The following is a 14,375-nucleotide window of genomic DNA, read 5'->3' as shown; positions in this document are numbered from 1 at the left end:
AATACATGTAGTGGAGTCTATTCCCTCTGAGTTATAGTGGAAATACACACCATATAAATTAGAGTTTATGACAAATTGAGAATTAGTATGAGAGTTTGGAATAAAATATATAGATATTTCTGAGAGAAAGTGTGGTTAAAGAAAATACATCAGTCAATTTGTTTTAAGGGGCAGAATTTCCAAAGATTAAACATATTTTAAAACACTATCGCTCTGAAATGCTGATCGACAGAAAAGTAATCTGCAACTATTGAATGAAGTTATTTTCTAAAAGCTAAAATAACAATTATTGTCAGGTTGGAGTTTGTCCAATGTGATGATTTTCTGCTGTTTCATATTGTAAATCGGATATCTTTCGTTCTTTTGCTTGTTGTTTGGACGAATCAAGACATCTGATGTCACCTTGCACTCTGGGAACTTGTGATGAGCATTTTTCACTTCTGTCATTTTAGAACTATAAAGTGTTTTTAACACTTCTGACGCTTCTTTGCAACATATGTCAAGGGGAGAAATAACCATGAGAGCAGTACAATTACTAACCCACAGAGGAGAGCTATGCGGTAAGGCTGCAATCAAACAGGAAACAGCAACCGTCAGACACCTTATCAGAATGTGACAGCTGGCCAAGTGTGCCGGTGAAGGAGGGAACCTCCCATCCCACATGCTGTTGATAATTATATACATGGTATCTGCATAGGGCTGAGCAGCGAGTCCTGCCATCCCAACCAGCACAGCTAACCGACACTCTACATTACCCTGTGCCCCCTTAAGCTTATCCCTGTTGATCCAATCACTTCTAAACTTGCTGTTGGTCTTAACGACGCTGGACTGAGGAGACATCCGACCATCCGGGCCAAAAGCTTGTCAGGCAAAGTAATGGCAAAAATACAGTACAGCAATGTAAAAACACCCAATTAACTGTCCTGCATTCAAAAATGAACTTAAATAACAGTAAATGAATATTGTCATCCATTGTACTTAAAGTATCTAAAGTAGAAGTAGTCACTATAGGCTCTGACTCCTTCTGACTCAGTAGCCATGACAGTTACAGTTTGACTGACGTCATCATCCAGCCTGTCAAGCATCTACTCTCAAGATGCCCTTGCTGACTCTTGTTTTAATTATAGCTGTTTGGGAATATTGTTAATAATTTGAGGTGTTCATTTTGTTTTTCTGTGATCAGATGGCTGCCAACCAAGCTAGCCATTGTGCTAACATTAGCTGTCTGATGCTAATGTCTTTACCAACTGTTCTTGTTGGGCATGATGATGTTATGGAGCTCTTTCACTCTTTTAACCTCCTCTTCTGTACTGTATACGTTTACTTGACAAGTTATCGTTTCTTCTTGGTGTGAGGGAGAATGTAACTTTAACTAACTGGGCTATTAACAGTTATTTAAAGTATAGAAAATCCTCTCCCATTACATCTAACTAGTGGAGCCACAGAGTCATTGATGGCCTCGTGTGGAGGCCTCGTTCCTCCAGTAGTTCATCTGTGTATATGATGTGTACGTTTTCTTAGGTTTAAATGCATTAGTAGCAGCTTTTATGATTAATATGCTGTTGATTTAGTTGTTAAAGTTCTATTCGAAGTAGCTTAAATGTATTTGAAGTTAAATTGCCTTTGTTGAATTATTTATTTTTGAATAGGAATTATGATGTCTAGATTAATATCTTTAATTATTATTTTTCTTCTGTTGTCAGATAAACCAGTTGAACTCTGTGATATTGAAAGATTGGACTGGAACTCCTGCCTCTGCTCACCTGTCCTAATAGATAGGTCATTGAATTGATAAGAACCCTGGAACCAGACTAGCCGAAGGCCGAATCAATATTCCTTCAATCTAAATATCCTTCACTAAGTTATACTTCTGTGAATCCAGTTTTCTTGTTCCTCATTCTTTTGACAGTAGGCTACCTTGGTCTAAAAATAACATTTATTTTTTACAGTTAACACTTGGAATGATGAAGGTACTTACACATGACAAGGTGGTACAAAAAAAACATACTTTGGTGTTTCATTCAACCTCTTTATTTAGGATTTCATTAACTTATTTTATTCTTTTTACAAAATGAACCAAAACACTGAAGTGAAGATGATCTTGAGTAAATAATGATGAGAATAAATATGATACACAATTTATATAATGCCTTCTAAACTAAAAAATAAATCTGGTTTGAATTTAAATCAAACACTATAAGCTTGTTTGATGTATCTCATCTTTTTCTGATTTGTATTAACTACAGATGTTTTATCGAACAGTTTTAAAATTGCTTTCAGAAAAGTCTTCATCCAACTGCTGCCTTCAACCTTTATTGGAAGTGTGTTTCGCTGGCAGCACATCAGTGATGCTATATGCATAATAAGGGTATGAGCACCTCCTTACATCATGTAAGTTGTTGTAGTTACTGTCCATCACTTCAAAACTGAACCAAATTGTACTAAAAAAGTTGTACAGCTGTTCCTGCAGGGCTCATTGTCGTTGTAATGGTGATTTATAATGCAGCAATTTAGACCGATACAGGGCCAAATCATTCCATCATTTTGCAAACATTACAAATTATGTAAATTTGACTGCATGCAGCTCCAATGTGGTTAACTTTTGAGAAGTGAATGTTAGTGAGAGGAGGAGATTGAGACTGTGCCAATGAATTAAGTTCACCAAATGTTTAGTTCACAAATTCACAATTTCTGACATTTACATTTTGGTGATTCTTGAATTTTACTTTGAAAATGAAAACTTGATCTATTGCATTCGAACCATTTACATATTTTATATATTGTGAAAGTATTTCTCATTTCAGTTGTAATTATTTATTTATAATATGCGCCGTTACAGAGAGCAGTTGGCAGTGAAAATCTCTCTTATACAATGCTAATTAAATATGTATATAAAAAAGATCATGCAAGTATGAACTAAATGAGAATCTAAACATGAAATAGTGCAAGTTAAAAACTCTATTGTTATATTTTAAAAATGTGAAGATATGTCTCAAATGTGAAGAATTGTTCTCTTTTTTTAACAGCTACAATATTAAAATGCAACCTTTTTATGACTATACTTCTGTGCATTGCTCAAGTAACATTAATGTATGATTGTAATGGGGTGTTTTTTTGTGTTTTGAGGAAAATTTGTGATTTGATTTTGGGCTATAATAATATTCACAGAATTCATTCTCTAATAATTCTGGCCTATTTTTGTCTTCAGATTGTTTTAAATGTATTCTATCAACCTAAAATGAACAATGAGTCAAAGTAATCATATACGCAGCTAATAAAGAGTGATTTGTTTTCATTGTTTTATTATTACTTTTACTTAAGTAATCAGAGGACATCTAACTTGTAACTTTTGGCTATTTAAATAAAGTTGTGTTGCGATTTATTATTTATTTACTTTTAAAGTTCTATTTAAATATTGTCTTTAAGTCCTTTTTGCTTGTCAAACATAAACGCATGAACTTGTCCCTTTGTATTGCACAGAATCAAAACATATGTGCAGCTAATAAAGTGTAATTGCCAAGGGATAAAGTTGTATAGGAGCTTCAAACCACATGCTTGCTTGATACTGTACATATGTTAGATCATAATGGCAGCTGCTTATTACTTAAGCACTTAAGTACAGTTTTGAGGGACTTTACTTGAGTATTTCCATAATTTGTTACTTTATACTTCTACTCTACTACATTTTGGAGGCAAATATAGTACTTTTTGCTCCACTGCATTTATTTTATAGCTATAAAATGATCTCCACCTTTACCAGCTGCAACATTAAAGTGAAGTGCATTAATGCATCACTTATTATAATCCAGTAATATATATTATTCTGAAATGGGACATTTTGCCTAATGACTTACTTTTGGTACTTTTAGTTTATTTCGATTTTTTTAAATGCAGGATTTTTACTTGGAACAAAGTATTAAAGTGGGGGTATAACTTTTTCTTTTTTTTTTTTTTTTACAAAATATACAAAATATTATTTAAAATATCTGGATACTTCTTTCACCACTTCATAGGCTTCAGTCTATCATATTAGTCTTTGCATCTGCAAAAACACGTTTTTGGTATCTTGACAGGACATCTCTGATGAGAGAGAGCAAGAGAGAGAGGGAGGGAGGGAGAGAGAGAGAGAAGGAAGGAGGGAGAGTCAGAGAGAGGGAGGGAGAAGGAGAGAGAGAGAGAGAGCGAGAGAGAGCAGCTGAGTCCGAAACAGAAGTGACCGCTAGCTTCATGTCAACCGTTACAGCCGTTACTGAACTAGCAGGAGCGGAAATCTTTACCCGGGGGAAGAAGAAGAGGGGGACACACACAGAGGCAGAGAGAGAGGGGGGGTCGCTTATGAAGGGACACTCTGGACTGTATTTCCTCACGTTTGAACCGACTGAATTATTTTTTTTTAAACCTATTTTTCCAAGCATCTCGGGAAATAAGAGCTGTCGGAAAAGGAAGGTTAGCTAGCCACCGCCATCTCCTCTCCTCTCCTCTCTCCTCAGTCGGAGCCGTGTCTTCCACACACCATGGGGAACGCTGCCACCGCCAAGAAGGGCAACGAGCTAGAGAGCGGTGAGTCCCTGTTGTTTTGGCCTCCATTTGTGTCCTTTTTTTCGTGACACTTATCACACCTCCTCGAAGTGTAGGTAGCTGTAGCCTGTTTACAACACTTGAAACTGTCCGACAGTAACGTGAAAGCAGTCTGTTATCCCACAGCGGTACAAACACTCCATTTAGTTGACAATATAAATGCAGGAGAGTGTTTGTGTGTTGTTGTTTTTTTGTTTTTTTTTGCACGTTAAAAATGACTAAAGATGCCTATAGCTAAGTTAGCTAGTAGCAAGAAGACCCCGTGAATGTTGTGTGTGTTTTTTCTCGGCTGCAGTGGAAGACAGCCTGTTAAAGCTAATCGATAAATTCTCCGTTATTGATGAACTCACTAAAAGGCTGTTTGAATGCCAACTGGAGCACAAAAAAGGATCAAGCTTGATAACCAGCAAGCCTTGCTAACTTAAGCTATGAGTGGGGGGATTAGCCCTCAGAAGGCCCCTCTGTCATTTCATTGCCTCTTGATGGAGGTAGCTCTTCAGGCCTGTACACACACGCACACACACATATACACAGTTAGCCACGGCGTTGTAGTCGCTTCCTGTTCCTTTTAGGGAATGGCTAAAACGTCTCCAGGCGAGCATCACTTCATCATCTCCCCTGTGTTATCATCATCATTAACTTATGTGAATAACAATCAGGATGTGGGTCTTGCTGTATGCTGAGCTGCAGCTCAGCTAGCTGCATCAGACAGAAAACTTTGCTCTGATGTTGTTAAATCTGCAGCAATAAACCGCAAACCCCATGAGTAATTGTTATAAAAAGCTAATACACGTATTTTTTTTTTTTTATTACTAAATGAAGGCAGTGTGGGACTGTTTCAGTCTCGGGCTTCACTGCCACATTTTATTCTTGGCTACATAAACAAAGCTTTCCCTCTGTACAGCACCCTGACCAAATATGGTGAAGAAATGACAAATGCCCTCTTTCCATTCATAAAACTGGACCCACTGCTGTCTTCTCAGCATACACACACACACACACACACACACACACACCCACACACACCCACACACACACACACACACGCACACACTCAGACAAACACACTTGAATTGTGGCACTTGAGCCCCTTTTCTAATCTTGCTGTGGTCGAGGTCCACCAGGGCTCGCTTCTCACATTCAGCTCGTCATTGACCGGAGCAGCTTGTCATCAGACCTCCGTCAGAGGATAAGGGGTATTACAAGCTTTGAAAGGTTTGACGCAACTAGGCCTAGGCCTGTGTTACTTTACGCTTGTATACTTTGATGTGTGCATCTGGTCATCATTCAGCATGTGTGATAAATCAGAAATGTTTCCCCTATACCTGGTTGTAAAGATAAAATCTGCAGGTGTTTTTTGTTTTGCAGAAGTCATTGCATTCGATGGCCTCAAATGAGTCACTTTTTCACAGAAATTGTCAACTACTTTCATGTATTTTTATAATCTTAAAACACATGCAAAGGACCCGTCTGTGTTACAGTAACACGCTTTGTTTGTTTTAAGTGCTGCCACTTTATGATGCAGTGAATACCTTCCTCTTGGATTTATTGACCTGTTGAGAGAGACCAGGCACAGGGAAGAGTGCCAACCAGAGAGCCTCTCAGTCAGACAGAGATGATCAGATCAGCACTAGTTCCCATCCTGCCAAGCATTTCTTTTGAGTGCAACTATGATGCCTAGATACTGCGTACTGTTAAACCTGTTTAAGCTGACACCGTGCCCTGAGCTGCAGATTTGTCTGGAGTGCAGCCACTCTGACTAGACGACGTGGTTTACCTACACTGCTGTATATATACACACACCAGAGTACCTGTGTTTACTGTATATAGCCGCCGTTAGCTGGGACAGTTGGAACAGCACCTTAGCAGTCTCGCTTGCACAGGGAGATTAACCAGCTGCCATCATGACACATATTTTATTTCACCGTGCCCATGTGTTGTGTTTCACACTGGTGTAACAGAACAGGCTGACATAACCCAACCTAGTTCTGCTTGTCTGGATTTTGGCATTGCTGTCAGGAAGGGTTGGAAAGCTCTGCTGGCTTTGGACCATTTGGTCCCTCAAGGCACAGTTGTGCGTACAAAGATACCTCCTATTTATTTTAACTGTTAAGTCTCTGTGACTGGATGAGGGATATTAAGTCATTGTAGATTACATTTTTTGTCATTATCAATTTATCTGCAGGTTATTTTCTTGATTAATTAGATCTACGATGCTTAATCAATTAGTCGGTCGTCAGGAAATTAATCAACAACTATAACATGATTGATCAATTATGTCATGTTTCAACTGCCAAACAATTGATTATTCCAGCATCTCAAATATGAATATTTGCGGATTTTCTCTGATTTGCATCATTACAAATGTAATATCTTTGGTGGTGACGTCGGCTGGTATCATCATCTTTGGTTCTGGAAAACTGTTCTGTGTTGGACATTCTGATTTTTCATATAAATAATGTATAATCAATAAAATAAAAGTCAGGTTAATCAATAACAAAAATAGTTGTTAGAAAGAAAAGCAGCAAATCCTCACAATCAGGAAGCTGACACTTGGATGCTTGTGAAATCAATATAGTTGTGGATTGTTTTACTGTCGATTACTAATTGTTTTAGCTCTATTTTTCTCAAAGCAGTCATCATGATATGATATTTTACTACTGGATTATTGCAGAAAATAATCTCTGTGCCAAACAAACCTTTATGATGCGTGTCATGAACGCTAACCACAAAGCCGTAAAGGCAGACTAGTCGGCCAGATGACGTTCTGTAGTCTCATTTAGCCACTTGTTAGCAACCACGAAAGATTAAAAATTCACAAGAGGGGTATTTACTGACGTGTTTTATGTTGTAGAACAAAACATTAACATCTCTTAAGCTTGTGTTTGCCACAGACCTTATTTTAAGCTTCTGACTAAAACCAGATCAAAAAGGACACATCGACTTCAAGACGAGGGAACCGGAAGTTTTCAGACTCATTCTCTATTTTTCAAAACTATTTTAGCGAGAGATGTGGACAGATTAAGGTGCATTCCTCGTCATAAGCTTCAGAAACGTTTCAAGCTTTGTAGAATAACGTAGTGTTCAAATGTTTTCTTCTCCAGAATGCAGCGTTATCTTGTCCATCTGACCTAATATGCTCCAATGACTTGCTGCTAGTTGCCATTTTGGTACACCTGTTCTTCACTTACCTCAGCAGACAGTCAGTCTCCGGTTAAATTCCTCTGGTGAATGTCAACTCTGTTTTCATACCTGTCGCTCGTACTCACTACATACCCTGTTTGTTGACGTGTTATACCTGTTGTTATGTACATGAACTCTATATTTCTCTCTGTCTTTCTCTTCTGTATCATCCCATCCGTGTGGGTGATTGTTCCTGCAAAACCTTGGTGATCAATAGAGACGTTTGGTATGCTCATTCCTCCAAAAGATGACCACAGCGCCGCCGTTGGTCTCATTGTGTCTACTTGCTAGATGTGCTTGCTTTTTATTGTGTGCTTTGATAATAAGTCCGTGTTTTTGTTATCCACATTCTCTCAATCTGGATTTCACATACATTGGTTTGTCTTTAATTATAATTTTTTTTAATGCTGTGTTTAATAGCCTTCTCCCAAACTGTATCAAGTGATGCACAAGATGCTCAGATAAACTTTCCCTGTAATTCTGCGTGTTGTGTGTGTGTGTGTGTGTGTGTGTGTGTGGCCCCTCTTCCCTTTTGAACAAGGCTACTAAATACCAGTAACAGATTTACTGAGTGTCTTGGCATGCATCACTAGTCTGCCTGTCCTCAATGTTGTTGTCTTGTGTCTGTTTTGTCTTATCTTTTGAACAAATTGTCATATTTTTAGTATCCTATGTTAATGTATATCCAGATGAGAGTTGACTTTGCCCATGTTGCTCTCCGTTGATTTACAGTTTAATTTACATTTCCCACAATTCTTCCTTTCCTCTTATAGTACGATATAGCATTTGGTCTTTTTGCCAGTTTAATCTCAAACCCAATGTGTATTTATTCACAATAATTCAGTTTGTTTCACCAGACAAGAGCTAACTGTATCTGTCTGTGCTCTCTCTTTTTTCTTTTTGTAGTGAAAGAGTTTTTAGCCAAAGCCAAAGAAGATTTCTTACGGAAGTGGGAATGCCCACCACAGGTACGGAAGATGAAAACTCTCATATTTTTGGTGGCTGCGTCCACAGAATAAACTAACGCGTTGTTGTTTTCACAGAGCACGACGTGCCTCGACGACTTTGAGAGACTAAAGACGCTGGGTACCGGCTCGTTTGGAAGAGTCATGCTGGTGAAACACAAAGGAACAGAGCAATATTTTGCCATGAAAATACTGGACAAGCAGAAGGTCAGTGGACGCACGTGTCCCGCCTCATGGAACATTGTCAAATACATAAAAGTGTTACTGACATGTGCAGTTAACGCTTAATACCTTCATATCTCCCTGAAGTTACACAACGTTAAAACTTGTTCTTGTTGACTACTAGGAGACCCAAGTTAAATAAATAAAAAACTAGACGCGGCCTTTCCTGTCTGTGGCTGCTATCTCTGCTGCTGCAGTGAGTGAGATTTTGCCCGATAAGGTCCTCTTATCTCTTTTTATCTTTCAGGTGGTGAAGCTCAAGCAAATAGAACACACACTAAACGAGAAGAGGATATTACAGGCTGTGAGCTTCCCCTTTCTTGTCAAACTAGAGTATGCGTTTAAGGTACAATGGGCTTTTATTTTTTAGTAATTTACATTCATTTATACAGTTATGAAGCATGGTATAAGTGTTTTTTTTTTTTTTTTAGGACAACTCCAATTTGTACATGGTGATGGAATATGTTCCAGGAGGAGAGATGTTCTCACACCTAAGACGAATCGGAAGGTTCAGGTGAGTTTTATGCTGTTTCTGTGTCTCACTATTAAAGTCACCCTTTATTTCATCTTTTATTTTCCGCTGTGTGTCAATAACCACACTCTTTCCCTCCTCTGCAGTGAACCACATGCACGGTTTTATGCCGCCCAGATAGTGCTGACCTTTGAGTACCTCCATTCACTAGATCTCATATACAGAGATCTGAAACCCGAGAACCTGCTAATTGATCACCACGGCTATATTCAGGTGAGCTGGAACAACGGAAAATGAATACGTAACGCTGCCCCGTGTTACAAGTCGACACTTGGCCCATGTATTGTGTGTATATATATATATATATATATATATGCTCCTTAAAGGTGACAGACTTTGGATTTGCCAAGCGGGTAAAAGGCAGGACCTGGACGTTGTGTGGGACACCGGAGTACCTGGCGCCAGAAATCATTCTCAGCAAAGTACGGAGGTTTTTTCATTTTTTTTAATGTCTGAACAGAGAGATTGTTTGATATTTTCTTTTGTCACAATGTTCACTTTCCTGTCTTTGTACTCAAAACTCCATCTTTAAAGGGCCAGCGTTTAGCATTTCAGGGTATTTATTGGCAGAAATAAAATATTCAGAGGCTCGCGTTAGTCTTGGAAAATCTGCAACTACTAGATGTATTCACATCCTACACACTGTCCCTTGAAACACATTGCATTTTTGGGAGCAGATTTTTGTTTGGTCGTGCCATTTTTTGTTCCTCTTGAGAGATGATTGGTTGAACATGGATCATGTTTAATAATGTTGAGGTTTTCCAGCACAGCTACAAAACAGTTTAAAGCAGATAAGATGTCACACTAGTTTAATCATACAGGTCAAAAGTCACTCTACAACAACAAGAGGCACCATTTTGTTTAGTCATTTGCATCAGTAGATAATCAAAGTAATGCAGAACAGACATTTAGGTAGAAACGTCACTTGTGTTTTTTCATACTGTACATCGTAGTAAACTTACTCCCTTGTTCGATGTTAGCCAGTTGGGAGGTTTGAAGTTCCCTCTCAAGGTTTAAAGATGTCTTAACAAGGAAGTTATTTATCAGTAACAGAAGTACCTCTCTCAAATCTGCTTAGGGCTATAACAAAGCTGTGGACTGGTGGGCCCTCGGAGTCCTCATCTATGAAATGGCAGCTGGTTACCCTCCATTCTTTGCAGACCAGCCAATTCAGATCTATGAGAAGATTGTGTCCGGGAAGGTAGGCGGGCGTTTTAAATGTGGAATGTGCTTCCTACCTGACGGTTATAGTTGTGTGTACAAAACTCAGGTTTCTACTGCTAGGAGGAAATTCTAAAAACGTTATTTCTTCTCCTTTCTAGGTACGGTTCCCGTCCCACTTCAGCTCCGACCTGAAGGACCTGTTGAGAAACCTGCTGCAGGTGGATCTGACCAAACGTTACGGCAACCTGAAGAACGGAGTCAACGACATCAAGGGCCACAAATGGTTTGCCACAACAGACTGGATCGCAATCTACGAGAGAAAGGCGAGACGCATACACATTTAACAGTGACACCAAACACTGTGACCCCTATAAGAAGAGAACAACAAGTTAATTAGATATTGATTTACTGAGATTGATTTTTCTTTTTTTGCTAGTTGTAAAATTTCCAGTTCTGCTGGCTGTGAGCCGTCGGTGCCAGAAGCCATTTTGCAGGATGGCAATGATAATGGAGTTCTTCGATTAATCAAAGTAGATATTTTGCTCAGGCTTGACTCTCATTGATCTGTTGATTGTGTTTAACTTCCTCATTATACAATCATAACACGGTTTTATAATCTTCACACTGGTTCTTTCTGACCATTCGTTTTATTGCCCTGCATCAGTGTTGCCCCCATGCTTTGCAAGAGCTGGTGGCAAAATAGCTGCTTCCACCAGACACAATGTCGTGGGATACTGTGTCTGTTTACAGCCTCTATTCAGTGAAAAGAGTTAATCTGCTTCTTGAATATTGCTGTCTGACAATATCAGGCTGTGGTTTTATTGCAGGAGGCTGTTTTAGACCCATTTTCACTCATTTTCTTTTTTGTCTTTACAATGAATATTTTCATTATTGACAATTACTTAGTCTCTAAAATGTTAGACGATAGTGAAAATGATTTTGTCCGACCAACAGTCGCAAACCCAAAGAGATTGAATTAACTTTTATAAAAAATCTACATGTTTCACTATAAAAACATTTATTTTTTTAAATTAAATAAAGTTTAAGACTTGATAAAACGTCCACATCTGTATTGAATAAGTGATCGGATTAATTTTATTTATCTGCAAATTTTGTAAAAATATTTTCATTTATAATGAAATTACGTTTTTAGGGTTAATGATGGCAAACCTTGAATTCGTCCAAATTTTAAAGACATTTCATTGTCTTGTACACAAACACATCCATGTACGTGTTTGAATCCCAGCTGAAGATCCTTCTGTATCTTTCCACCTTCATCGTCAAACACACTGCATGTTTAGTAAATACAGAGTTGAGGGAGGTGGACGGACAACTTTAGCCTCAAAGAATACCAACATTGCTTTGTACTGGATACCGACTGCTCACAGAAATCAGACTTCTATTGTTAATAGACTGAGTTTAACCTGAGAAAAATAAGTAAATGGTGTGTTGTAGCCTCTCATTTCACATGAAGGCCGGCTGTTAAATGGGGATTCAGGCAGTATCTCCTCAGAGAAAGTCATGGTGCAGCTTAGCTGTTATTTAAACAGGAAACGTGGTGAAGCTGGTTGTGTGACTGAAATGAAAGCTTGAGTGAGAAGTTCAAATCCTGCATACTACGTTATCTTGCAAATAACTGCATGAAGTGGGCTTGATTGTTGGACCCACCCTCCCCCGACGTGGAGGCAGAATGTTTCGTTTAAGTGATTCTGCCCCCTTTAAGCTTTTATTCAGTCTATTTTAGCATCATTCATTTGTGCCAGTTGGACTTTAAGGTACGTTGCTGGAAGCTGTTTGAAGTTTTTCTGTTTCTGTCCTTCATCAGAGAAATAATCACTTTCCTTTCACTGTGCGTTCTTTTTCACTGGCAGTGCAGATGAATAAGTAAATAATGATTAAATAAATGTAAATCCTGCCTCTTAAAGTATGTTCTCTTGTTCTTGCAGGTGGAAGCCCCGTTCATACCAAAGTGCAGAGGCCCAGGCGACACCAGCAACTTCGACGACTACGAGGAGGAGGAAGTCCGTGTTTCTGTAACGGAAAAATGCGGGAAGGAGTTTGCCGAGTTTTAGGATGCGAGAACATGGATATATCAGGGAAATAAGGGGATCTTTGCACTCTTCTAAAGACTTGGGATGGAGCAGAGACCATCGTTTTGCAGATCTACTACATAGTCCCTTCATAAGGCTGAATGAGGTCGCCACAATCCTTGGGTGCCGATAACCTCTCACTGTCACGTACACCTGCGTATTAAAGCAGACTCACCACTTTTTTCTTTTTTTCCTCTTTTTGTACCTACCCACCGTTCTTTATTTTTTTTTTACTTTGAAGCAGTTAGTCTTGGATGTTGTTATCCCCTTTTAAAAAAAATATGATATTTTTCAATTTATGAGGAAACACTGAGACTACGGCCAATAAGAGTCCACACATTGTAACTGACTCGTCTACGGCAGGTTGACACACACACACACACACACTCGTGTGCGCTGTAGGCTGCTCCCTCTAGACGTCAGCGATGTATATTTAATGATCTGTTACGAGTCCACGTCACATTGGCTGTTGTCAAATTCTGGCCAGCTTTCAGAGGTAGCATTCGTCCTATGTGCATATCTGTCCTTTTTTTAAGACATTTGAACACGTTGAGTTTTGAAAGCATGACCAAATAGAAAACTTTTGGTGACACAAGAAGAGAGGTCCTTTCCTTTCTTTGCTTTTTGCATAGAGAGCCAATTCCTCCCCCCCCCCCACACACACACACACAGACGCATCCATCCACTGTCTCCTTGGTATTCTGACCCAGGCACAGCAAGCAATCGCAGAAAATGACAAACCTTGTTACTTGTAAAATGCAAATCAAGTTGTTTGTTTGATCCTTTTGGATCTGTCAGTTACATGTTTGTCATTTGGTATCTTAACTATTCTTTTGTCGCTGTGTCTTAACATTATAGTCACATTGTCCCTAGATTTCAGGTCTGCTTATAAAGACCCTTTGTTATAGTGGTGTAACGGATCACGGATCGATCCGCGATCCGTTCGGATCAGCCCTCACGGTTCGGATCACGTGTGAACCGCGGATCAATTGAGCATTTTGTCTTCCCTGTAACTTATAATGACGGATGAGGGTGGTGGACAAATCTGTTATGGTATGTAGGCGTTATTTAAAGAGAAAGACGCACGATAACAGCAATACATCGGCATGTCCACACATATGAAGACACCATCCCGTCTGTCAGCGACGGGGGACACGCCGTTGTGGAAAACAAAGGATTTCAAAATCTGGTTAAAATGCTTGAGCCACGATATGAAATCCACTCACGCACCCACTTCAGTGTGAAGCTTGTTTAGGCCTCGATGAGAAGGAAAACACTGACTGCTTTCACCACGGCGGAGTGGAGATTTGTGCTGCAGACACGCCCCCTCTGTGACAGTCACACAGACACACACCTGGGGCAGGTGCTGACAGAAGTATCAGAGTGGAAGCTAGACACGCCCAATAATATTCCAGTCACCACAGAAAGGTCTACCCTCTCCCCAGACAATGTAGATATTCTCATCTTTTTGAAAATAATGTCACAGTAATGGTAAACTTTATTGTGTATTTGAATAACATAACCTGACAGGAAGTAAACATAGACCCAAGTTGTTGCCGAGCAGTTCAGTTCAGTTGAAACAGTGGAAGCTAGCTCACTGGCTGTTTCTTTATTTCAGTATTGATCAAAGGACGAGGGGAT

The 14,375-nt window shown here is 39.2% G+C and overlaps 1 protein-coding gene across 2 annotated transcripts; it reads left to right on the top strand.

Moving 5' to 3' along the window:
* The first annotated feature begins 4,123 nt into the window (after nucleotides 1-4,123).
* Nucleotides 4,124-14,117, top strand: prkacbb (protein kinase, cAMP-dependent, catalytic, beta b). 2 transcript variants are annotated; one of them, XM_031865371.1, is made up of 11 exons: nucleotides 4,124-4,560; nucleotides 7,979-7,987; nucleotides 8,668-8,729; nucleotides 8,805-8,933; nucleotides 9,196-9,294; nucleotides 9,380-9,462; nucleotides 9,567-9,693; nucleotides 9,807-9,902; nucleotides 10,559-10,681; nucleotides 10,803-10,967; nucleotides 12,591-14,117. In XM_031865371.1, exons 1-11 carry the CDS (start codon nucleotides 4,515-4,517, stop codon nucleotides 12,714-12,716), a joined length of 1,065 nt encoding a protein of 354 aa, XP_031721231.1. In that variant the 5' UTR covers nucleotides 4,124-4,514; the 3' UTR covers nucleotides 12,717-14,117. The 2 variants fall into 2 exon arrangements, with proteins under 2 accessions (XP_031721231.1, XP_031721232.1); XM_031865372.1 differs by lacking the exon at nucleotides 7,979-7,987 and having other exon boundaries at nucleotides 4,125-4,560.
* Nucleotides 14,118-14,375: the final 258 nt, after the last annotated feature.

This window comes from Anarrhichthys ocellatus, unplaced genomic scaffold (genome assembly GCF_004355925.1).
Source record: "Anarrhichthys ocellatus isolate YVR2014 unplaced genomic scaffold, GSC_Weel_1.0 scaffold32, whole genome shotgun sequence".
NCBI lineage: Eukaryota > Metazoa > Chordata > Actinopteri > Perciformes > Anarhichadidae > Anarrhichthys > Anarrhichthys ocellatus.
Note: the sequence above shows the minus strand (reverse complement) of the source record. Positions and strands in the feature narration are given on the sequence as shown.

Coding starts and splice junctions, on each gene's coding strand:
- prkacbb (XM_031865371.1), top strand. CDS start 4,515: ATGGGGAACGCTGCCACCGCCAAGAAGGGCAACGAGCTAGAGAGCG. Junction 9,694..9,806: donor ATCACCACGGCTATATTCAG/GTGAGCTGGAAC, acceptor TGCTCCTTAAAG/GTGACAGACTTTGGATTTGC. Junction 10,968..12,590: donor TCGCAATCTACGAGAGAAAG/GCGAGACGCATA, acceptor TTGTTCTTGCAG/GTGGAAGCCCCGTTCATACC.